Raw genomic sequence first — 23,553 nt, forward strand, 5'->3', positions numbered from 1 at the left:
CTACAATGAACCTTCCACATTCTTGTTCATTCCTCTTTTTTTTTAACATAACACAAGGGAAAAGATCTAAGGATAGCAGCAGTCAACCTTCTAAGTTGATAAAACTCCAGAGCTGAAAAGGACCTCCACTGAACACATGACTTTGGTTTATTTTATTAGCATTCTGACAAATACCTCATTAATGCAAACTTGTTCTCTTTTTTGTTAAATTCTACATTCCCAAATCTTATTTTACTTTGGGAGTTGAGAGTTCACCAGTCAGGTCAAGGAGAAAATTGTTATATGTACCCAATATTTGGGTTAAAATCATTTTTAACTTCTCTATAAATTCTGTTACAGATGTAGTAAAGATGATACTTGTAAGATCTATCCTCTATCTGGACACTATGGAAGATTTCAATTCAGTTCTTTTAAGTTCTTGAGAAGGCTTGCATCAGTTTATCTCCAATGTAAAGTTTTGATCTGTGAAAGTAATGACCCACAATCTCGATGTAATCAAGGTTGTGTCTCTAGAAGAAAAAGAGCTATCTCTTCATATAAATGGAAGACAGAATCAGTCATAGGTCCTATTCGTCTGAAGACAGATCACACCATAAACAGCAATTCAGGTAAGCAACATGCTATTTATGAAGTAGGGAATCAAAAGAGAGAAGAAAATTCAAGTGCTATCATTCTTACAGCACATAAACTTCAAGCTTAAAAGATTTTAGACAGAAATATTTTGACAAAGTTACAAATGAGTTATCAGGGGTTTTATTTTCAAAATGTCAATAAATTTTTAAACTATTTTCTCTATTTGCAAATTACTAACAAAGATATCAAAACATTTTAAATATTCCATACAAAACTCCATCAGAACTGTATGATTTTAATTAAATTTGCAGTATTTCACTTGAATATTTCAATCCTCTACTAAAATGTCATCCTGCTACCTCCCCAAGGAACAGAGGTGTCCCTGAATCTTTGAAGGCTCTGTTGGTGGCATAAGTTCTGGAAGGTTCTACCAACCCTCCCTTTCCCCACCCCCAAAAAAAGGCTTTGACTAAGTATTGTCTCAAGGCCAATTTCCTTCTCTGCTCCAAATTGCCTAGGAATTAGGACCTGTACAGACCTGTAAGGCCTTGAAAATTTGGAAGGAAAAACAAAGCATCTTTGAAGATAAAACAATGATTTATTATTAAAAGTCCAAGGAAAATAATCTAGATAGGAATGAACCTCGCATATCACCATAGTAAAGTACACTAGATCTTAGCTGTGTTTGAACGTTACCTCATCTGTAAAAGGAGGGCGATCCATGTTCTATCTACCTTTGAGAACTGCTCCAAGAACCAAATGAGATAATATGTGTAAAAAATCCTTTGCAAACAGAAAGTATCAAATCATCCAAATTATGAATGCCATGTGTTATTACTACTTCCAAAAGTGTTAAAAGTTCATCATCTCAGTTGGCAATCAATTTATTTTTATCTAGTCAAATTTTTAAACATATACCACAGAGTATGTTAAGAATATTCACTGGAAATATTTTAATCACCTGATTGCAAAATTATTTGATATTAATTTGAAATCACTATTAGGTATAGAAATTATCCATACAAAGAAATTATTCTGTTTGCATTTCAAAGACAGTTAATTGCTTATGAAATATTTTTCCTGCACAGCATCAAGTCATTTAGTTACCATTGATGAGCACTGTTTTCATTTCAAAATTATGTTTGAATTCCACTGAGTCCAATTTCCCATCTGTATTCAAAGCTCAACTAATCCTATATGGAAAAACTTCATTGCAAAGTTCAAACTGACAATCAATACATGATCTGAAAGTGATGTATTTTAAAATTTGCCCATTGTTCTTCCTGTTTATAGTAGTTATCATCAAATTATCATCTATGTATATATATTTGTATGACTATTAATGGATATATATATATGGACGTTGTTGTTCAGTCATGTCTAACTTTTTGTGACTCCACTTAGGGTTTTCTTGGCAAAAATACTGGAGTGGTTTCCCATTTCCTTCTCCAACTCATTTTACAGAGGAGGAAATTAAGGCAAACAGGGCTGAGTGACTTGCCCAAGGTCACAGAGCTAGTAAATGTCTGAGGTTATATTTGAACTCAAGAAGCATCTTCCTGACTCCAGGTCTGGCACTCTATCTACTATGCCACCTAGCTACCCTATGTAAGGATAAACATATATATTTATAAATATTTATATATATATATATATTATATTTATACATACATACCTATGCATGTATGAAAACATACACATTTATACATATGCATACATGTATATTTATACATATGTGTATAAATATAAGTATATATTTATACATACAAAATTTATATACTGTCATCCTTGCTAGAAAAAGTCTAACTTTGCTAAGTAATTTATTGTGCCAAAAAAATCTTTTTTTCTGAATCTGATATCTTTTTTCTAACAAAAGAATTTCAGAATCAAGTCCACACAGAAGAAAATCAACAGGCCCAGCCTTTCAGCAGTTTACATATCCTTTCCTTTATGGTCTTGGCTCTGAATGTGGGGATCGTGGCAGCAATGCTAGTGAGACAATACAGAAATCGTGGAACAGAATGCCAATACCAGAAGCTACAGAGTTACTGACGGGAAGTATCCATCCTCAAGTGAGAAACATTTTCCCAAAACACATAATAAAAGCCATTTTAGGGCTGGGCAGTTAATTAATACTGAGAATTTCTAAAATAAATCTGAAAGGAGCCTAATAAAACCAATAAATTCCTACGACATTTTGATGAAAGTATATTTCATTTAATGAAACACCTTTAAGATATATCTTAAATTGAATAGCCCACTATACTGCCATACAAAGAAATCCATGTCCCTATTAAGGCTACAGGAGTGAAATTCGCCAAAATTACTGGTAAATACATGTATATATTTTATAATAAATAATGCCAAGCCTGTTTCAAATAAATACAATCCAAAAGATGAACACAGAATTTTTGGTAAGGTATTTGCACACGAAAAGGACAAAAGAGAGCTGGCTACTCTCTGCATTTTGTTTTTTATACATTCTAATGAAAACAGATTCACTTTTCCAAATAATTTTACAAAATTAGACTAAGGGTTTTTAAGAAGTCTCTCTATTTTACTTTTAATTTCAAAATATAACTCACAATAGTATGTGTTGGAAAGTTTTTTTACTGGTTGGGTTTTAATTGTAGATGAACATCCTTTAATAAGTATCCTACAGGACTTAGGATCACTTAACCCTTGCTTAAGGAATCAACTCAACAAAAGTATTAACCAAGAAGAAACATATCTCACTAAAAAGGAGTCAAATTACCTTAAACAAAAATATTACCTACCATTCAAATATGTGGGATAGTGGATTCCCATTCATCTAAAATAAGTGGTTTTCAGAATTAATGTATTTGTTTTTAGAAATGAACATATTTTCTTAAAAATATGCACTAGTAGTAAATTCTGAAAACTGTGTGTCCCAAAGAGACCTGCAATGCCCTGACTCCAATTAACTTAAACCCTGATAATCCTACAAAGAATCATTATTTCATATTTAGCCACTTCAACAGGTAATTGTGGAAGGAGGAACCTGACCCTGCACTTATAAAGACCCTCACTTTACCAATCAGGAATAGGGTTAAAATTAGCAAGCACAAATTAATACCATGGACACTGGACTTCCTTAAGGACGACAGGAGACAAACATAACAATCCCACCAATGGGGATGCCAATGTTGATTTCTACTGCCCTATTTCATCCAACATGGCCTGAAGGTTATTTAATGACCCCATGGTTAGTTAATTTAAAATGCCAAACACAAGATATAGTTTTCTATCTCAAGAAACCCACACATTAGGTTTAAAGACTTAAAGCCTCTGTGTCTGAGGATATTCAATTTTCCAATAATGTTCAATTAGAAACAAAACCAAACCAACACAGCAATCAAATCTCTTTTTGAAGCAGTTTTTCATAACTTTAAAAATTACAAAATAATTAAGGTCTTCATTTATATAAATAGAAAAATGTTCCTCTCTTTAAAGGGTATATAGAGATCACAGTAAATTTTATTGAGCTGAATTAGAATTCTAAAAGTGGCTCTTTTAAAACAACTGCTTTTTAAATAATAAAGCCACAAAAGTAAGGTCTCGTAGGAGTGAAAAATATTGCTAGTAAAAAATATCTTATGACACTAATAGGTTAACTTTTAGTGTACAATGCTGAGAATTACAGTAACAAGTGCAATAAAAAAAATGAACACTGAGGTTGTTTTTTTATGTTAACCAAATAATAACCCTTGAAAGGATTTCAAATTGAATCATTTCCCTCCAAACCTTTTGGGGGTTTGGGTTTTATGTGCATATATATGTCTAGCAGGCATCTATTGCTCATAATAATATGAAGTAGTTATCGCTCGCCATTTGAGAGTCTTTCTCCAGAATCATAATGTTCTTGTGTCACTCGGGTAGATGTGGAATTGGAATTTTGCAGCAAGTCCATTAAGAGAAAAACTTTATTATCTATGTGCTCTTGGAGTTTGTACATACGCTGATCAATGTATTCCATAAGTTTCTTCTCCATTAGTTCCATATTTTTAGAAATTATCTTTTCCAAGTAGGAACATACAGGCTGCTGTTCTACTCTGTAAATAAGAGAAAGAGACTAAGTTATCGTTGACTAGTGTCATACTGTTCAAGAGCCAACATACTTCTCTTACTTAGATCCCTCACTTCTCTTCTGAGCTCCATGCCCATTCCCACCATGTCCAATGTGCCTTGGGCAAGTCAATATGTACAAAATGGGAATCAGTTCCTTCCCCTGAAACTCACCCTGCCTTCATTCACAACTCCCAGGTTCATAATACCTAGAGTTTCTTCAACTCTTTTATCTCACTCCCACCATATTCAACAGTTGCCAGATCTGGCTTGGTTCCGTCTCATCTTGCATATCGCACCTCCTTCCCTTCACTCACACAGCTACCTAGTTCATGCCCTCATCTCTCCTGGACTATTGCAATAACTTCCTTACAGGCTTCCTGTTTTTAGTCTCTCCCTATTTCAATCCATCATCTACACAGCTATCAAAACATCTTCCTGTAAAGCATAGGTCTGTTGTTCTCCCATTTCAATATTTTTAGGGGCTCCTTACTACTTACAAGACACAACAAGCCTATTTTTTCATACTTTCTTCACATTACTCCCCCTAACACACACACACACACTCACTTCTAACCAAACTGGCCTATTTGCTGTTCCTTAGAGTACATCTCCAACACCAGAGGTATGGATGGGCACTCCACCTCCTACCTCCACATGCCTTTACACAGGCTGAACCTCTCCTACCATTCTCTATGCTTACAAAGAACTTATTTCTCAGTGCGCTTCTTAGAAATTTTAGTTTCCTTTAATGCTCAGGTCAGATGCCACCTCCTACTCAAGTCACCCAAGCTGTTGAGTGCTTTCTCCCTGCTCAAATTATCTTTTACTTATTTGTCTGATTACACATATCCAACCAAGCAGGTATATATAAGCTTCTTGAGGAGACTGCTTTTCATTTCCCTCCTTGTTTCTCTAGTACCTAACAATGTCTTGAACATTTTAAATGATCAAAACTGTACATTAAATTGAATATGACCAAAAAAAAATCCTCAATTTTTAGATTTAAACACATGCCATGGTCATTTCTTTTAAAAACCTCTCAGGTTCCTTTTGAATTTCAAAATTCAGAAAAAAATGAACTCCCAGGTTAAAAAAAATTTCCATATCTCTCTTCTAAGTAGTTCCACCCAAAGCTGGCTGAAGCATCTGTTTAGATGTAAAATCTAAAAAATTATTTTGTGGGTAACTGTCTGGGACAGCTTCGAACATTTGTTTTAAAATCACTAGACTAACTGGGTAATATGAAGAAAGGGGATGTTCTGAAACAAAAAAATGTGTATATTTCTAAAAAATCATATATACTAGACTACTATCCCGCACACTGAGCTTCCTGCCCCTCGTCTCAGCATTGTTCCACATTTCTTACTTCAGCAGCTGCTCTTCTATACCACTATGCAACTGTTTAATTAAAAGGCTATTCTGTTGTAATGACAATAATGATGATGATGATATGACTATTAATAGGTCACTATTATACTACTTTAAGGCTTATCACTTTCTTCACAAAAATGTGATCTAGTTAGTGCAAGGATTACTACAATTTTATACATAAGGAAACAAACGTTCCTTAACTGAGCTTATAGATGGAGATAGGACTTGAATACAGGTGTTCACATTGCCAACACTAGTGTTCTAAGCACACACAATTCATCTCCCATCTCAGTGTCTTCCCACTGGCGGCCCCCATGCTTGAAATACACCGTCTTTACCCCCAGCTCATAGAATCCCCTTTTCCTTGTAAGATATACCTCATGCACCACTTTTCCTGACCCCCTCACATGAGTATTCAAACTACCTTCTTTTAAGAACTTTGTATTTATTTTCTTTCTTCTGCACATAACATATGTATTACCTCGTTATGGTAGAAGGTGAGTTTGTAAATAAGGACTGCCTCATTTGGTGTACTTGTAACTCTGCAGAGTAAAGCTCATGGCATGTCTCTGACCTTTTGAACTGCCTAGGTGCTTCCCATCAAGCCTTCACCCCCAACAGTGGCTGAACACTCAGCAGATGGAAATGTAATTGTACCTGGGTGTCCATCTCAATGCTGGACGATGATAGCACAATAATATACCTAAATGCTTTTTGATGATTCTGAAATTCTAAGTCAGACATGACCCGTCAAAGGAAATTTACTGCCCTTTCCCCTTTTCCAACCACCCAACGAAAAAAATAAAACAAATAACAAAATAGAAGCTAAACCTAAAAAGAAGTGACATATAAATCATCTAGTTTATATATTTTTGGAATTTTGGATTTTCCCACTGTGTGTAGAGAAAAAAAAAAATTATCATCCTCTACTCCATTTACCTCCCTCCTTCCTCTCTCTAATTTCTATATAACAGTACCACTCCCCCATCATCCAAATTCCAAAACTCAAATTATTTTTGACTCTTTCCTCTGTCTGCCACATCCAATCAATCCACAAGTACGACGAAATCTACTTCTGTAGTAACTATACTCACCACCACAATCACACCTCAGGCCTTTCTTTCTCCCCTGGACTACAGCAGTAGCTTCCTAACCTTGTTTCCCTGACTCTGGTTTGCCCTGACCACCTTCAAATACAGACTGATGCAAGATTAATCCTCCTAATCTCTGGCTTTGATCACATCATTCTCCTAACTCTAAAAACGTCCTTGGCTCCCTATTGCCTATAAAAGTCTGAACCCCTAGTATTAAAGGGGTATAAAATCAGGCTCCAGACTAGACTCCTTTCCCAATCTTCTTCCTTTCATGAACCCTGTGCTCCAGAGAAACTAAACTGTCATTTCCGGAATGTCTTGCCCATTCCTCTACCTTCATGCCTCTACACTTTCTGGTTGTGAACTTTTCTAACACCCATATTTTCCACTGAAAAGCCTACCCAGTAGCAAAAAAAAAAAAAGGAAACAATTTAGATGCCCAACAGTTAGGGAATGGCTAAAGAAACTATGGTACATGAATATTATGGAATATTACTGGGTTCTAAGAAATGTCAAATATAAAGAATTCAGAAAAGCAATGTCAAAGTATAAAAAGAATCAGGAACTGAAGGCTGTATAATTTCAATGACCAAGTTTTACCACAAAATAGTTGAAACAATGTAATTCCCTCCCCTTTTTTGCAGAGGTGAAGAAATAAATGTTTTGGTTTGTTGAAGCATCTTCTCCCTCTTTATTTCTGTATTCTTTGATATGAGACAGCTTACTTGTGAAGGATAAGGAGAGAGGTATTCAGAAATGAAGGAAATATAAACACAAAAGCTATTTAAAAAAAAGTTTATATGAGGAAAATCTACCTCCTTTGAGGTCCAGTTTAAAAGTAACCTCACAACCAGAAGCGACTGCTCTCTTTTCTGAATGTCAAGGCACTAGACCAGTCATATGGATTTCATAGTCTGTTTTGTGCTATGGTTGTATTTGTTTCATTTCTCATACTACATGATAAGCTAAAGAGGCAGCACAGTATAATAAAAGAGAATAGTGGGCCTGGGAATCTGGGAATAGCTGGACTCACATTCTGCTTTGGATAGTCCCTCACACTATAACCAAGAGCAAATCAACCTAACCTCTTTGTGTCTTAGTTTCATCCTCTGTAAAATCAGGATGATAAAAATATAAGCAGGGGCAGCTAGGTGGCACAATGAATAGAGTACTGGCCCTGGAGTCAGGAGGACCTGAGTTCAAATGTGACCTCAGACGCTTGACACACTTATTAGCCGTGTGACTTTGGGCAAGTCGCTTAAGCCCAACTGCCCTCCAAAAAGCAAAAAAAAATAAAAAAATAAGCAGTTACTTACATTTCTATACTATTAATAATACCTGTACTAGCTGGCTCATAATATAGGTGTGTAAATTACTTATGCAAAGCACTCTGTAAAACCTTGAAGAACTCAATAAAAGTCAGCTATTACAATGAAACTCCTCAGAGGTTAGAAATAATACCTTAATCATCTTTGTATTCCCTTTAAGAGTTTCACACAGCCTAATACTTAATATTCATTTAAAAAATGAATAATGAATAATTTTGTGCACATACACATAGCGCTGCTATGAACACAAACCATTAAATGATGATGTGCCACAGAAAACTAAATGACATAAATCAGTTTCTCTCCAGTCATCATGCCCAAAACTACAACGTTATAATTTATGACTTACCCAACGCTCACAATGCCTTCATTTGGCTTTGTATTGTTTCCCTGAGGCTTATTTTTATCTCCTACACGGAGATGGTTTACTTGACTACACAAGTTTTGAAGAAAAGGAAGCAGCTCGGAACTAGGTGTATTTGAGTTATCATTTGCTTTCTTTTGCAACCAAGAAGACACTACAAACTTAAGATCGTTTTCAGGAAGAACCCTGTTCTGCTGTATACTTTTACATTCTTCAAGGTCTGGATGATTCCCTCTGGCAGGCAGATCAGTGCTCTTGTCAATGTAAGCTTTTATGTCTTTAGTGACTGCTCCAGATGTCAATCCAGACTTAAAAGGAAAGGGTGTAGTAGATGACTTGTCTAATACTCCTGAAGCTGCTGACTTGTGCAACCCATCAAGCAGATGTTCATCTCCAAAAACAGCTGGTTCTTTCTTTCCCAAGATGCACTGAAGTTGCTCTCCAAAAGGAATACAATTCTAACGGGAAATAAAAATATACATACATATATTTTAAACGAAAATACTGTTGAAGTTTTACAGTTTTAATTAGCTCCATCACCATAGTAAGAGTTTTCATTTGGGTGAGTCAATCTAAAGGCAGTTTTCTGAAAATGACCTAAGGTCCTTTCTAGTTCTACTATGATTCTATAACTGCCCAATTATAAAAACGTAATGTTAACCATGAATTACTTTTAGGGTAACTCTCTGGCCCTCTTCTGAAAAGTCACTTTTTCTTATTCAGGGAAGATGCAAAGCTCACAATTATTTTTTGTATAGATGCAAAACCTCGCAGTAATAGGTTTATGGTAGTATACATATAACCAATCTTAAAATGTGGTTATTATATGCATAATATTTTATATATGTATAAAATATTATATATATATAATGTCAGTGCTATTACTACTACAATACTATATGATTATAACAAGTACAAGCTGTACGTGTATGTGACCAATTCCTCCTACTTCAAACTATCTTTTTGACACAAGAAACTAAATACCAAAGAGATATTTTTGCGATGTTATTCTTATTTTTGAACTATGAATTTTTTTTTTAAAGAAAATGACTATAAAGCTATCAATTGGTATTATGGAGCATTTTATTAAGTGTTGCTCTGATGGTGAAACAAAACAGACCTGGCAAGTTTGAACTTAAAAAGCTAAGGCCCCTAAAACATCTTCTATCTCTGAGTTACCATAGTTTCTTCTCCAACCTAGTCTTTAAAATTTCAATTTTAATCCATAAAAATGACTAATTCATTAGAAAGTAATATCTAGATAACATATTCTAAAAGCAGACAATGGATATGATTTTTTTATAAGTCCCTAAAAAGCAACCGCTAAATCAATGTTTAAAAGGGACATTATACGAAGATTTCTAGAGTCAAAGACCCATCTATTCACATAATTTTCCATTAATTTCTAATCAGTATACTAATACTATGGTATGATGACTCACCCGCTGTTGAAATCGAACCATGTTCATAAGTTGTTGAGCACCTGGTGATAATTTTGACCCCATGGATTCCATCATGGTTTGAACTCTGTCTAGATCTATCCTTGATCCTAGAGCAGGAAAGCTTGTTGAAGAATTTGCAGAAACTGCCCTTAATTGGACTACAATTTTACTCACAAATATACTTTGTTTATCACCAAAAGAGAGAAGCTGTTAAAAAAAGTTTTTTAGAATATTAGAATGAAATAGTTATACATTTTAACATAGCTGAAATAATGTCTACACATTACAAAAATGAATTTTTCCATTTTTTAATATTTGTTTCAACTATTTTAATATCAATTACAGTTCTTATTTATCCCATCCCTGATAACTTTCAAACTTGCTACTAAGCTACTACACAGAGTAAAATTTAATATAAGAGCAGCCTGTCTTTGATCCTATTCAGGAGGTTTATCTACCAAAATCTCCAAAAGGATTCCTTTTAAGTTGGGTCAACTGCAGGATATCTTTTGACAACATTACAATGAGATTTCAGTATATAAGACAATGTTTTAACACCATAACTGCTATAAGTGGGTCTGAGACACAGTTCGTCTGGTTCAATATTTTGGTTTAGTTAATATAAAGGATTATGTTGGTGAAGGTTGTTCTTTTATAAAGCAAGTTTATCATTCCTCAGCCTCAAAAAGTTAAGGACACCTCAGTATCTCAAGTATTTTGGATGCCTCGCAAAAAAAATGACACAAACAAAAAAACACCTCAAGCTTATGGAATCCAGGTTAAGATCCTCTGGTTACAACTGTTTATAATAATTTCAATCAATATTACCACTTGAAAGTAATGAGTTACATAAAGTTTCATATTGGCTATGTGAAATATTAATTCCTTTTATTTGTCCTTAACTTTCTCAAGGTTCTAGGAGAACCTCATAGGATATACTTAAAAAAAAAAAGTTGGAATCCATTTGATTCAAAAAAGATTATATGAACTTTCTAGCCTGAGGAGTTCTAATCTTTTTCCTATGGTCTGAATAAAGCAGCCCTCAACTCCTTAATATTTTGTTGTCCTACAGTGAATCCTATCAAACCATGTTCATTTTTTCTTATGAATTCCTTACAGACAAGGGCGGCCAGGTGGCTCAGCGAGTAAGAGCACCAGCCCCAGAGTCGGGATGACCTGGGATCAAATCCAGGCTACCACCACACCCAGAAATAACTGGCCGTGTAACCTTGAGCAAGTTACTTAACCCCGATTGCTTAAAAAAAAAAAATTCCTTACAGAACTACAGAGTATACCAAGTAAATAAAGGTAAAAGCATATTCTTTCAGTACCCTTCAAAACACATCTGACTGGTCACAAAAATACAAATATTACATATACTAACAGCTCAAAAATCCAAGCAAAAAATAAAGGTATTTTAGGGAAAAAAACTTCCTAAATTTTTTCATTGCTTCAAACAAAAATTGAGTGGTTGTTGTTTAGTCACTTTGTTGTGTCCAACTCTTTGTGATCTCATTTAGGGTTTTCTTGGCAATGATACTGGAGGGTTTGCCATTTCTTTCTCCAGCTCATTTTACAGATGAGGAAACGGAGGCAAACAGGGTTAAGTGATTTGCCCAAAGTCACACAGTAAGTTAAGTGTCTGAGGCTCGACTCACGTCCTCCTGACTCCAGGGCTAGCACTTTACCCACTGCATCAACTGGCTGTCCCAAATTAAGTAAACCTAATTCAATTAAAAAAGCTAATGGTAACAGTTAACATATATTTTGCACTTTAAGTCTTATGAAGTGTTTTACACACATTATTGCATTTGATTTTCACAGCAACCCTGTGAGGTAGTAAAATCCCCATTTTACAGATGAGGAAATTGAGGCTAAGAGAGATTAAGTGACTTGCCCAGAAGCATACAGCCAATAAGCATGTGAGGCAGGATTCAGACTCAGGACTTTCTGATTCTATTGCCAACATTTTAGTCACTGCACCAAAATGAAAAATTAAAATAGTAATTTTAAAAGTTAAAATTAATCCTTTAAAATTATGTCAATGAAATGTCTTACCTTAATTTTACAATGGTCTGTAGGACATTCTAATTTTAGGTATTTCTTATACAAAGTAATTTCGTTTTCACTAAAAAAAAAAGAAACATGTTTTATTCCATGCTTTATCACTGTTTAAGAGTTTACATTTTAAAGTTAAATGTTAATGAACCAACGTTTAAAAAATATTGGGACTGTTTCCTAACACTACGTCACTGATTCAAGATGGAGACGGGCAAGGAGGAAATCAGAAAGTCTTTGAATTTGGCTGCATCAGAGAAGTTAATTAATGGGTTGTTGTTGTTTAGGTTTTTCAGTCATGTCCAAGTCTCCCTGACACCATTTTGAGTTTTCTTGGCAAAGATATTGGAGTGGTTTGCCATTTCCTTCTCCAGCTCATTTTATAGATGTGGAAACTAAGGCAAATAAGGTTAAATGACTTGCCCAGGCTCACACAGCTAGTAAGTATATGAGGCTAGATTTGAACTCAGGAAGAGAAGTCCCAGCACTCAGTCCAGCACTCTACCCACTGCGGATATCCAAAATGGGGTCACAAAGAGGTGGACATGACTGAAAAAAACAAAAAACTGTGAAATTTTAAATTAGAAAGGTGGCTTGGACCCAGACTAAGAAGAACCTTCAATGCCATGCATGTCCCAAGGAAAATTATGTGTTATTCACTAAGGAATGGGGAAATTGCTTAAGATTTTTAAGCCAGAAAAGGATGATAAGAACTATGCATTAGGAAGATTAATTTGGCACTACACTGTGAAGAATAAATCAAAAAAGGAAGCTAGAACACAAAGAGGCAATTTAAAGGATTGAAGAGGGAGTAAAAAAGAGGTGTTGGATTCAAGAAATATTGTCAGGGTAGAAGTTACACCCTGGAAACTGACCAGATGTAGGGATAAGGGAAAAGGATAAATCAAAGATGAAGTCAATGTTTTGAATATTGAAAACTGAGAGAATGATGGTGCCATATACAAAAATAAGGAAACTGAGAGGGGAAGGTCTGAGGAGGATGATGATGATTTTGGTATTATTCACATAAACTCCAGGGGTGGATGGGAAATCTAGGTGAAAGCCTTTTGAGATGAGTTAAAAATTTGGAACTTAAGGACAGGGGGACAAAGGGAAGAAAGAGAAAAATCAGTTATTAAGCACCTGGTGTATATCAGGCATTGTCCGATGCCTGCAATGACTTGGAAGTTATCTGAAAAGAGATGACTGAAATAATGGAAGATGTAATGGCTAAGGAAAAAAAAACCTGAGATTTGTAAATTCCTAAGATCTTTATCCTTAATAGGACAATTAGAAGGAATAAACAAAGAGAGAGGACAGGGGTGTGAGTTAAAATTATGGGATGATATCTACAAAAATCAAATTAAGGGACAAGAAAGAGAAATGCACTGGAGGAAGGGGAAAGGGAGGGAGAAATAGAATAGGTAAATTATCTCATTTAAAAGAGGTGCAAAAGAGCTTTAACAATGGAGGGGAAAATGGGAGAGCGGAAGCACCTGAACCTTACTCTCGCTGGAACTGGCTTAAAGAATGAATAACATATTCACTCAGCTGGGTATAGAAATCTATGTGAACCTACAAGAGAACAGTAGAGGAAAGGAGTAAGAGAAGTGGGGGGAGTAATAAAGGGAAGATGGATTGGGGGCGGGGAGGAGAGAAGGATAAACAGGGCAAAACCCATTTACAGAAAGCTTCTCTGATAAAGACCTCATTTCTCAAATATACATAGCAGGCCTGCACAACCTGTGGCCCGCCAAAGGATTTCAGGCAGACTGCGAAAAATGTAGAAGCTATTTCCCTCTATATTTTTTGTGGGCTGCCCAAAATATTTTGGCAGACAATAGGTTGTACAGGCCTGATATACAGATTTGAGTCAAATTTATAAAAATAAGAGCCACTCCCCAAATGATAAATGGCCAAAGTGAACAGTTTTCACATGAAGTAATCAAAGTTAAATAGTCATATGAAAAAATGCTCTAAATCACTGATTAGACAAATGCAAATTAGAACAACTCTGAGGTACCACCCCTCATACCTGTAAGATTGGCTAATATGACAGAAAAGAAAAATGACAAATATTGGTTGGGATGTGGGAAAATCAAGACACACATTAGTGTACTTTTGGTGGAGTTGTGAACTGATTCAAACATTCTCTAGAGCAATTTGGAACTATGACCAAAGGGCAATAAAACCCATGCAATACCCTTTGACTCAGTAATACCACTATGAGGTCTGTATCCCAAAGACATTAAAAAAAAGAAAAAGGACTCAGAAAAGCCTGGAAAAGACTTAACATGAACTCATTTAAAATGAAATCAGCAGAACCAGAACACTATACACAGTAACAAGAATACTGCACAATGATCAACTGTGAATGACTTAGCTATTCTCAGAAGTACAATGATACAAGACAATTCTGAAGGACTTATGAGGAAAAATGCTAAGCCATCTCCAGAGAAAGAACTGATAAGAGTCTGAATGTAAATCAAAACTTATTTTTTAACTTTAATTTTCTTATTATGGTCTTCTTTTGGGCTGTGTTTTCTTTTATCACATGGCTAATATGAAAATGTGTTTTGCATGACTATACATGTATAACCTACATCAAATTGCTTCACTTCTCAATGGGGGGGGAAGAATTTGGAATTCAAAATTTAAAAAAAAAATGTTAAAAATTATTTTTCCATGTAATTGGGGGAAAAATAAAATAATAAACATCCCCAAAACAAGAAATAAAAAGGAAAAAAGCGCTACTGTGAACAAAACATTAATTATCCTTCAGCCAGGTTAATACTCACAAGGAACACTGTTCTAGCTGGGTAAGACTTATTGGGCATATGCCACAATGACAAAACTTTTGACTTCAAAATTTAATGGAAATTTTTTTAAAAAGAGAATTAAAAGTAAAATTGAAGGATCATTATTGGCATCTCAAACTCTCTTTTACTGACTTTAAGTCAGAAAATGCTGCTTAAACTCTATTATCTCCCCTTTCCAATCCATATGGCAAAAAACACCAGAAGTCATTCTTGCCCCTTCCTCTCCCTCAATGTTTAATGATTCCCCACTGCCTACTAATGGAAGTCAACAAAGCTCAAATTCCTTAGCCTGGCACTCATTTTCCTTGTTTTAATGTATTTTGATTCATTTTGTTTTTATGCTATAATCACTTCCCAGTAACTCCCCCACACCCTGCCACAGTAACAATTGAAAGTTAGGCAAACCACCTGATTCCACAACTGGTACTAACCAAGTAACATTCCACATCTACCAAAAGAAACATCATTCCCGGAGTCAGGAGTACCCGAGTTCAGTTCTGGCCTCAGACACTTAATACCCACACAAAAAAACTAGCCGTGTAACCTTGGGCAAGTTACTTAACCCCAATTGCCCTCCAAAAGGCCAAAAAAAAGAAAAGAAAAGAAACATCATTCCTCTGGAACCAGAAAATGTCATTGCATTGATTTGAATTGTGAAGGTTTTTAATGATGTCTTAATTTATATCACAGTCATTACGTAAATTGTTCTGGTTTTGATTTCTTCACCATTTGTACAGGTTTCATGTTTCTCTACATTACTCATTTTCATCATTCCTTGTGGTAAAATAATAAACCATAACATGCATAAACCAATTTGTTCAGCCAATGCCTAATAAAGAGTTTTTTTCCTAGGTCTTTTGCTATTTCATAAAAACACTATTGTGAAAACTGTTGTTATAGGACATTTATTTCTCTCACTGACTTTGTTGAGTTTGGCTCTCTGATTCAATACAGATGAACAGTTAAGTAATTTTCTTCTGCAGTTACAAATTATTTTCCAGTTAGCCCAATGAACTCCCCCAACGGTATGCTAGGTGTTTCAGTCTTTCCATAACCCAGCCACCAGACCCCTTTATATCTTTCAAATCTTTCACTTGACTCCCCTCTCCACATTCAATTCAACTACATGGGTCTACTTGCTGTTCGCACTTCCCTAGGCTTACCAGCCAGAAGACCTAAGTCAAACATCATCTCAAACATTTATTAGCTGTGAGAGCCTGAGGCAGGCACGTTATCTCTGTTTACCTCAGTTTCCTCAATTATAAAGTGGGGATAAAAATAGCACCAACCTCCCAGGGTAGCTGTGAGGCTCAAATGAAATAATATTTGTAAAGAGCTTAGCACAGGGTTAGGGAACCTGCAGCGTCGAGGCCACACGTGGCTCTCTAGGTTCTCAAGTGAGGCCCTTTGACTGAATCCAAACTTCACAAAACAAAGAAGCTCAGATTCAGTCAAAGGGCCGCACGTGAGGACCCAGAGGCCACATATGGCCTTGAGGCCGTAGCCTCCTCAGCCTGGTTCAACATAATGCCTAGCACGGAGTAGGCCCTATATACGCTTTTCCCTTTTCTCCCCCATACCTTTTCACTCTTCCTTAGCCATGCTGAGAATGTTCTCCCTCCTGGATTCCCTGGCTGAGACTAAAATTCTACTTTCTCCAGGAGGCCCCACCCCCATAGTGTCTTCCCTGAGATTCCCTTCCATATGCACAATTATTTGCATGTTGTGTCTTTCATCAGAACACCAGCTCCCCAGGGACAGAGACCATTTTTGCCTTTCTTTGTATTCCCAGCACTTAGCACAAGACCTGAGGTACAAAGCAGGCACTTAATGGTTTTTGACTGGAGAAGCTCTAGTCTGTATTAGTGGAGAAAGTAATCATATAGGAAGGAAATTATAAATCTTTCACGGTATAAAATCATCTAGTATATAGGACTCTGCGTAACTATCTTATTTCTCCTAGTAGATTTTAGGTTTCTAAAGAGCAGCATGTTCATGAGACAGGAGTGTTCAACTTACAAACATTACATATATGGCAAGAATGTCCTGCCTCTAATTCCTTATATTACTTGCCTGTCACAGCGGGAGGTCCCTGTTTCTCTCCAGGAGAAAAAAAAAAAAAGGCAAGAACAAAGGGAAAAGAGAATGACAGGATGAAATTATTCAAGCACAGGGAGAGGAAGCCTGCCAGACTCTGTTTAGAGAAAAGAAAAAAGACTACTGTTACCTGGAAAGGGAACTAAAGACTAGGACCTTTCTGATTTCCCAGTTTGCTAAATGATCTCAGTATACATCATCATCCCATAGAAACAACTGGAAAATACTATCATTCAGCTGCATTGGGTTAAATAGGCTTTTGTAGAATAATGCAGAAATGTAGAAACTTAACCAACACATAGGATGTTGTTTATATGGGGAAAAGCATTTCAAGTTCTAAACAAATATAATGGGAATGTGATTTTAAAGATCTTCCCTGCCCCTTAATACACCTAGGGGAATTTAAAGACCTCCCTTGCTTTGAAAGTAAACTCTGCCCCCTAATAGACTGAATGTAGTCACATGGAGCCTGTGATGGAAGGAGTTTGCTGAAGGGAAGCAGAGCCCACAGGAAGCTGGGAGTCAGAGCCAGAGAGATGGTGGGAGAGAGAGGTGCTCAGAAAAGGAGAGGTTTTTGAGTAAATAATGATCTTGTATTGGTTTATTGGAAGGCTAAAGGATGGTGTGGCTCTCAGTGTTATTATGGCTTCTTAATATCTTTGGTAGTACGATGAATTTGGCTTACTGGTTTTGGAGTTGTTTTCTGGTATCTAAATAAATGCTTCAGTGCTGTCCTCTAGATGAAGTCTGTTATATTTTGCTATCAAATGTCATGTAATATTTATAGTCATGTTCTTTATCGTGATCTTGGGTGCTGTAAATATTGCATTGGCGCTACAACCAACTTGCAAGTAAACTTTTAGACCACAACCCATTTGAAAACTAGAGGCTGTATGAAAAAGTGTAAAGAACATTAGAGTCACAGTTGGGAGACCTGGGTCCTGATTTGGATGACATCACTAGCTATATGTAATTGATGGAGTGGCTGGGAATATAAATTCTAAAATCCCTTTTAATCTCCAAAATGCAGATTTTTCAGTACACTTTTTTAACCCCAAAAGAACCATGTGTGCTCTTTCTCAGTAAGCATTTGAATATGAATTTGATATTGACTTCAGGGTCAATGATTAGTCAAAGAGCTGGGATAATTAAAATATAAGAAAAAGATTTTTAAAAACTTCAAATTTTGAAGGCACAAACCTGTTACGCTGGATAGCACAAACATTCTCTCCTCTACTGGTTCCACAATATTCCTCTCTGGCATATACTTCCATATTCCTGGCTTCACTTAAAATCCCAAGTGAAACTATTTCTTCACATCTGTGAGGATTACAATTCAGGTATAGGAAGCAGAAACTTTCATCTTCACTGTCCACTTTCCTCTTCAGAAGCACAAGATCCTCACTGAAAGATTGTTTATAATGTATATTTAGTTAACAGTATGAGTTATTATTGGATATCACAACTTTTGAGTTTTTAATACCAAGTTCTGCCCACAAGTTAAAAACTATACCTCTAGCCCAGGATGATAAACTACTAGTTTCACTGGGGATACCACTTTTCTAATTCCCTGTATTCATCCTTTTTCCTGTCTTCCTTTTCTCTTGGTGGGAAGCAACAGAAAAATATAAGGTCCTTTCCAATTCCATGAGAGAAAGAAGTTACTTTTTGGAAACTAAACAAGTGGCCATGAATACACACATACCTACTTCCCTTAAGAAAAACTGCAAACTCTCTTGGGCTGTTTCCTCCTCTGTAAAATAGGTCTAATCTAAGAAGTCAAGAACTATTGTGAATTTAGGAATACCTTCTAAGTGTTATTTCAGAAAGGAGTGAAGAATGGACATGGCAAGTTTTTTACTGAAGAAGCTGGGAGTGAAACATATGAGCATGTAATGACATACTGTAGAAAAACACATTCACGGCAAGCACAGGGGACAAAAAGTAATGGACTTGAAATCAGAGGAACGTGAGATCCAGCCTTGCCACTTACTACTTGACACTGGGCAAGGAATATTTTTAATCAAACTGAACCTCATCAGTAAAATGGGGATTAAACTTGCCCTACCTACCTCACAGGCTTTATAACATTAAAGGATTTTAAGCTAAAAGGGATCACAGGGATCATCCTATCTACTCCCCTGCTTTAGAGATGAGGAAATTTTAGCAAGTATAATAGAAGAGCTGATACAAGAAGCACCTTAAGGTGGGCAAAGCACTTTACATATAGTACCTTATCTGACCCTCCGGCTCCAGAGTTAACCATACTGGTATTCTGTTAAAATGAGCCCATCATCCTGAGACACTGGAAGGTTAAGTGACTACACAGCTAGTAGGTGACCTATTTTTCTTCTGTCTCCAAGTCCATCATTCTTTCCATAATATCATGCCTGAAGAAATAAAATGACTTCCCAAAGATATATAGGTGAAGAAAGAAGCAGAGCTGAGTTGTGAACCTGTCTAATTCTTTCCACTAAACCATGCTACCTTCTGTGAGGTAAAATTCTGTCAGCTGTAAAGCTCAACAAAAATGTGAGCTGTTATCACGAAAATGGTAGCTGGTTACTGAATCCCCTCTGTGTACTGTGTACATGTGTGTGTGTGATCATGGTATTTAACATAGTAAGGGACCATATTACTGACATAAATGTAACTTTAAAGTTCGCAAAGTACTTTATGTAAATTAACTCATACGAGTTGTAAAATAACCTTAGAAGTAGGCACCACAAGTCTTATTATCCCCATTTTACAAATCAAGAATTGGGGGCTCAGCAAGAAGTTAAATGAGTTGTCCAGGATTACACAAGGTACGGTTACAGGGAATATTTGGATCCAGGCTTTTGATTCCAAATTCCAGGTCCAACACTACATTCATTAGTCCATATATGCTCAACCTCCTTATTTTAAAGATGACAAAGCTGAGGAGGTTAAGTGATTGGACCCAGGTCATACTGATAAAAAGTGGAATTGTGTACACACAAGAGAAATACACTCTCACTCTTTCTACAAATACACAAATATATGTATATACACAGTGTTTATATATGTATATACACATACAATACACTATGTAATTACATCCTACACAAACACAATCAATATAATTTATAGGTTACACAAGTATATTTATGTAATGCAAACTATACACATATGTAACACACATAGGCATGAGTACACATCTACGTTGTCTGGAAAGAACGCTGGACCTGTAGCCAGAGGTGATCTAGGCTCCGAACCCTGCTCCTACACTTATCCGCTGCGTGACCAGGAATGTGTCCATTCAAGTCAGCCCACAAACATGCATTAATGATGCACTCTGCACCAGGGTCGGCGCTCGGTACTGGGAATACAGAGACAGTCTGAGTGCGGCAACAAACACGTATTAATGCCCCCCATGAGCCAGGCACCTTGCTCAACTGCTGGATACAAAAAGGCACCAAGTCCTTATCTTATCTCAAGGACCTCGCAGTCTAACAGAAACACCTGTACAAACCAACCATCACAGAGGCTGAGCACTAGCACTAAGAAGGGCAGGGAAAGGCGTCCCGCATAAGGGGTCTGGGGTGAGATCTGAGCCTGCGTCTTTACCTGCGAGGTGAGACGGGTCGGAGTTTCGGGGAGTGGTTTGAAGTTAGGTGCTTTCTATTATAGTTATCAGGTCATATCCACATGTGCACACACTTACCCACATACATGCAAGCACCTATGAATGAGCATGAGTATGCATGCACATGCATATGCATCTGTGCACAAATACACAGACATGCACCCGTGCACCCCAGCACACATACACCCGTCCGCACACACCTGTGCACACACTCCCCGAGCCCCTCCCTCGCCTTCCCATGGGTCCCGACGCTAGGAAAGGTGGCTCACGGGAAGGCCCTGGATCACCCTCCTCGCCCCTCCCCCAGTCTCCCATATGTGGCCTCGGGAGCCGGGCATCCAGGGGAGGGGTGTCCACGTCCCCTCACTCACCCCGGCGCCGGCGGCCCCAGCACCTCCTCTTCCCAGCCGTCGCCGTCGCCGCCGCCACCGCCGCCGTGGCCTCCGAGGCCCACCAAGGCCAGGCGCAGGCTCTGGCCCAAGCACCGCTGAGGGGCCTCCCAGGAGGATGAGGCCACCAAGCGGGGAGCCTCCCCGAAGTCCTCGGCCCCCGGCTCCATGCAGCCCTCAGGCCCCTCAGGCCGAAGCCACCTCTGCCTCCCAAGCCAACCGTTCCCTTTCCGCCCTGGCTGGGCCGGCCCAGCCCCACCCCCACCCCGACCCGGGACCGAACCGACCGGGGCAGGGGCTAAAGGAACCTCCCTTTCGTGAGCACGTGTTTCAGACCGGGTAGAGTTCCCCAGCGAAAAAGCCACTTCCGGATACCTTAGCTAGCCCTAGCCGGCTGAGAGAAGATCACGTGAACCAGGCGCCGTGAGCTACGCATGCGTACGACCGTTCTCCTTGGCCTCCCGGTTCCACAGAACTAGCCGTGGGAACAAGAGAGGGGGAGGAGCTAAAAGAAAGGGCATGCGCATTCCCCATCCAGCGTTTTTTTCCAACCTGTTCTGTGCTCATTCATTCATTCCTTCAACCATCCTTTATTAAGCCTTTATTGGGATATAGAGGCACACGTCCCCTGCTCTCAAAATGCTTATTCTACTGGGTAGAAGGGGGGAAGGTCAAACATCAGGCCAATGGGATATATATGTAGCTATCTATGTGTGTGTGTATATATATATATATATATATATATATATATACATATATATGAATGGGGGAGGGGCACTCGCAACATTGGGGATTTCAACTATAGAAGTGGCATTTAACCTGAATTTGGACAGAAACTAGGGATTCTGAGGCAGGAGTGAGGAAGGAGCTCCTTTTAGACATGAGAGATAACTTGTGCAAAAACTCTGAGACCGGAGACAAGAGGAAAAGATGCTTAGCCTAGAGTGGTTAGGCCAGGGTTGTCTTTGGGAATTACAGTGCTTACATCAGCCCTGTGAAGGAGGTGATGTTATCCCCAAACTAGAAGTGGGGAAACAGGCCTGGCAAGGTTACATGACTTGTCCACGGTCATGCTGCTGTTAAATGTCAGGCAGTATTCAGACTCCTCTCCCTGACTCCAAGGTGACCCAGACACCTAGATGCTTCTCTGAGGGGTTGGGTGTGTTCAGATGTGACTCACCTGCTAAGGTGGAGAACATGTTCTAAGAACTTGCCTATTTTAGAAAAACAGGACAGCAATTTTGGGAGGAGACTGGAGGGAAGTAGAAAAGTTAGAGTCACCAAATAAGGATTGAAGGTTTGATGAATGTTGTGAGAGCAGTTATAAGAGTGGTCAGAGGACAAACAACTCATGGAAGAGATGGGACTTCCTGGGAAAGGCAGGATTTAGATTGCTGGAGAAGGGAACTGTGAGAACAGAGCTACAGAATTTACAATGGGACAATTCCTTTCCCCTGACCTCTGCCACTTACTACCTGGGTGACCTTAGGCAAGTCATCTGACCTTTCTTAGCCTCACTATTCTCATTTATAAAATAAGGGGGTTGAACTAAACTAAGGGATTAAGGTTTCTTCAAGCTCTAAATCTATCTTCCTATGATCCTCTGACATTCATCTGGATGGTTGTGTTGACAGTTCTCACAAACTTAAACTTGTATTCCATACTGCAGAATACAAGTATACTCTTCAGGGCTCTCCATCAAGTTAAATATTTTCTGCCCTCATTCTAGCTTCCATTTATTAGGGTGGCCCAAACTGGATTAGGTGGGGTACAAAAATATTGTAGTATTTGAATCAGTTCATTGCTTTTACTAAGGTATAAAAATATACAGATTACTATTGTCTACAAAGACATAATTACCCTAGATGGAGGTATTCTACCAAGTCTGAAAAGCTTCTGAGGGGATGGTTCCCTTCTTACTCCTTGGAAAGGCCCCTCTGCCCAGGTGGCTTTAATAAAAGAGAAGAAAAGAAAAATCTTTCTTGGACCTCAGATTACCACCTGGGGACAGTTTTCCAAAGAACTGAACCTCTGGTTATTTAACTGGGCCCATGGCATAATTCTACTCCCATCTTTCCAGTGTTTTTGACATGAATGAATGTTATATTTTATCAAAAACATTTTCAGCATTTATTTCTATAATAATAAGGATTTCATTATTCTTGTTATATTCACACATTTTTCAATTATTTTGAACTTGGGTTGTTAAATTTCTCTATTGTTGTTAATCTGGGTCTTTTACACTTTTGTAAACATTCATCTATTTCTTTTATCAGTTTTCTTGCCATATAATTGGCATAACAGTTTCTTTTATTTCATCTT

The 23,553-nt window shown here is 37.6% G+C and overlaps 3 protein-coding genes across 5 annotated transcripts in view; 2 read left to right on the forward strand and 1 right to left on the reverse strand.

Moving 5' to 3' along the window:
* Nucleotides 1–700, forward strand: part of DMBT1 (deleted in malignant brain tumors 1) — a 495,581-nt gene extending 494,881 nt beyond the window's left edge. Inside the window, 1 exon segment of the mRNA XM_069097407.1 lies at nucleotides 321–700. Coding sequence (XP_068953508.1) covers nucleotides 321–700 — 380 coding nt within the window.
* Nucleotides 1–23,553, forward strand: part of BUB3 (BUB3 mitotic checkpoint protein) — a 555,213-nt gene that overhangs the window by 209,478 nt on the left and 322,182 nt on the right. The window lies entirely within an intron of this gene.
* On the reverse strand, nucleotides 738–21,567 carry CUNH10orf88 (chromosome unknown C10orf88 homolog). The gene is made up of 6 exons (XM_069099163.1): nucleotides 21,214–21,567; nucleotides 18,436–18,639; nucleotides 12,320–12,389; nucleotides 10,262–10,468; nucleotides 8,805–9,277; nucleotides 738–4,646 (listed from the first exon to the last, which is right to left on the reverse strand). Exons 1-6 carry the CDS (start codon nucleotides 21,399–21,401, stop codon nucleotides 4,412–4,414), a joined length of 1,377 nt encoding a protein of 458 aa, XP_068955264.1. The 5' UTR covers nucleotides 21,402–21,567; the 3' UTR covers nucleotides 738–4,411.

Source organism: Petaurus breviceps, unplaced genomic scaffold, assembly GCF_028583685.1.
Source record: "Petaurus breviceps papuanus isolate PSGF00001 unplaced genomic scaffold, PetGlider_PUasm1.0 37, whole genome shotgun sequence".
Lineage (NCBI taxonomy): Eukaryota > Metazoa > Chordata > Mammalia > Diprotodontia > Petauridae > Petaurus > Petaurus breviceps.

What these genes read in the sequence shown, in the direction of transcription:
- CUNH10orf88 (XM_069099163.1), bottom strand. Translation starts at nt 21,401, where the DNA reads ATGGAGCCGGGGGCCGAGGACTTCGGGGAGGCTCCCCGCTTGGTGGCC. An exon ending in TGGTTCGATTTCAACAGCGG is followed by an intron (nt 9,278 to 10,261) that starts GTGAGTCATCAT and finishes ATTTCCCGTTAG; the next exon opens with AATTGTATTCCTTTTGGAGA. An exon ending in GAAGGCATTGTGAGCGTTGG is followed by an intron (nt 4,647 to 8,804) that starts GTAAGTCATAAA and finishes TCTTATTTACAG; the next exon opens with AGTAGAACAGCAGCCTGTAT.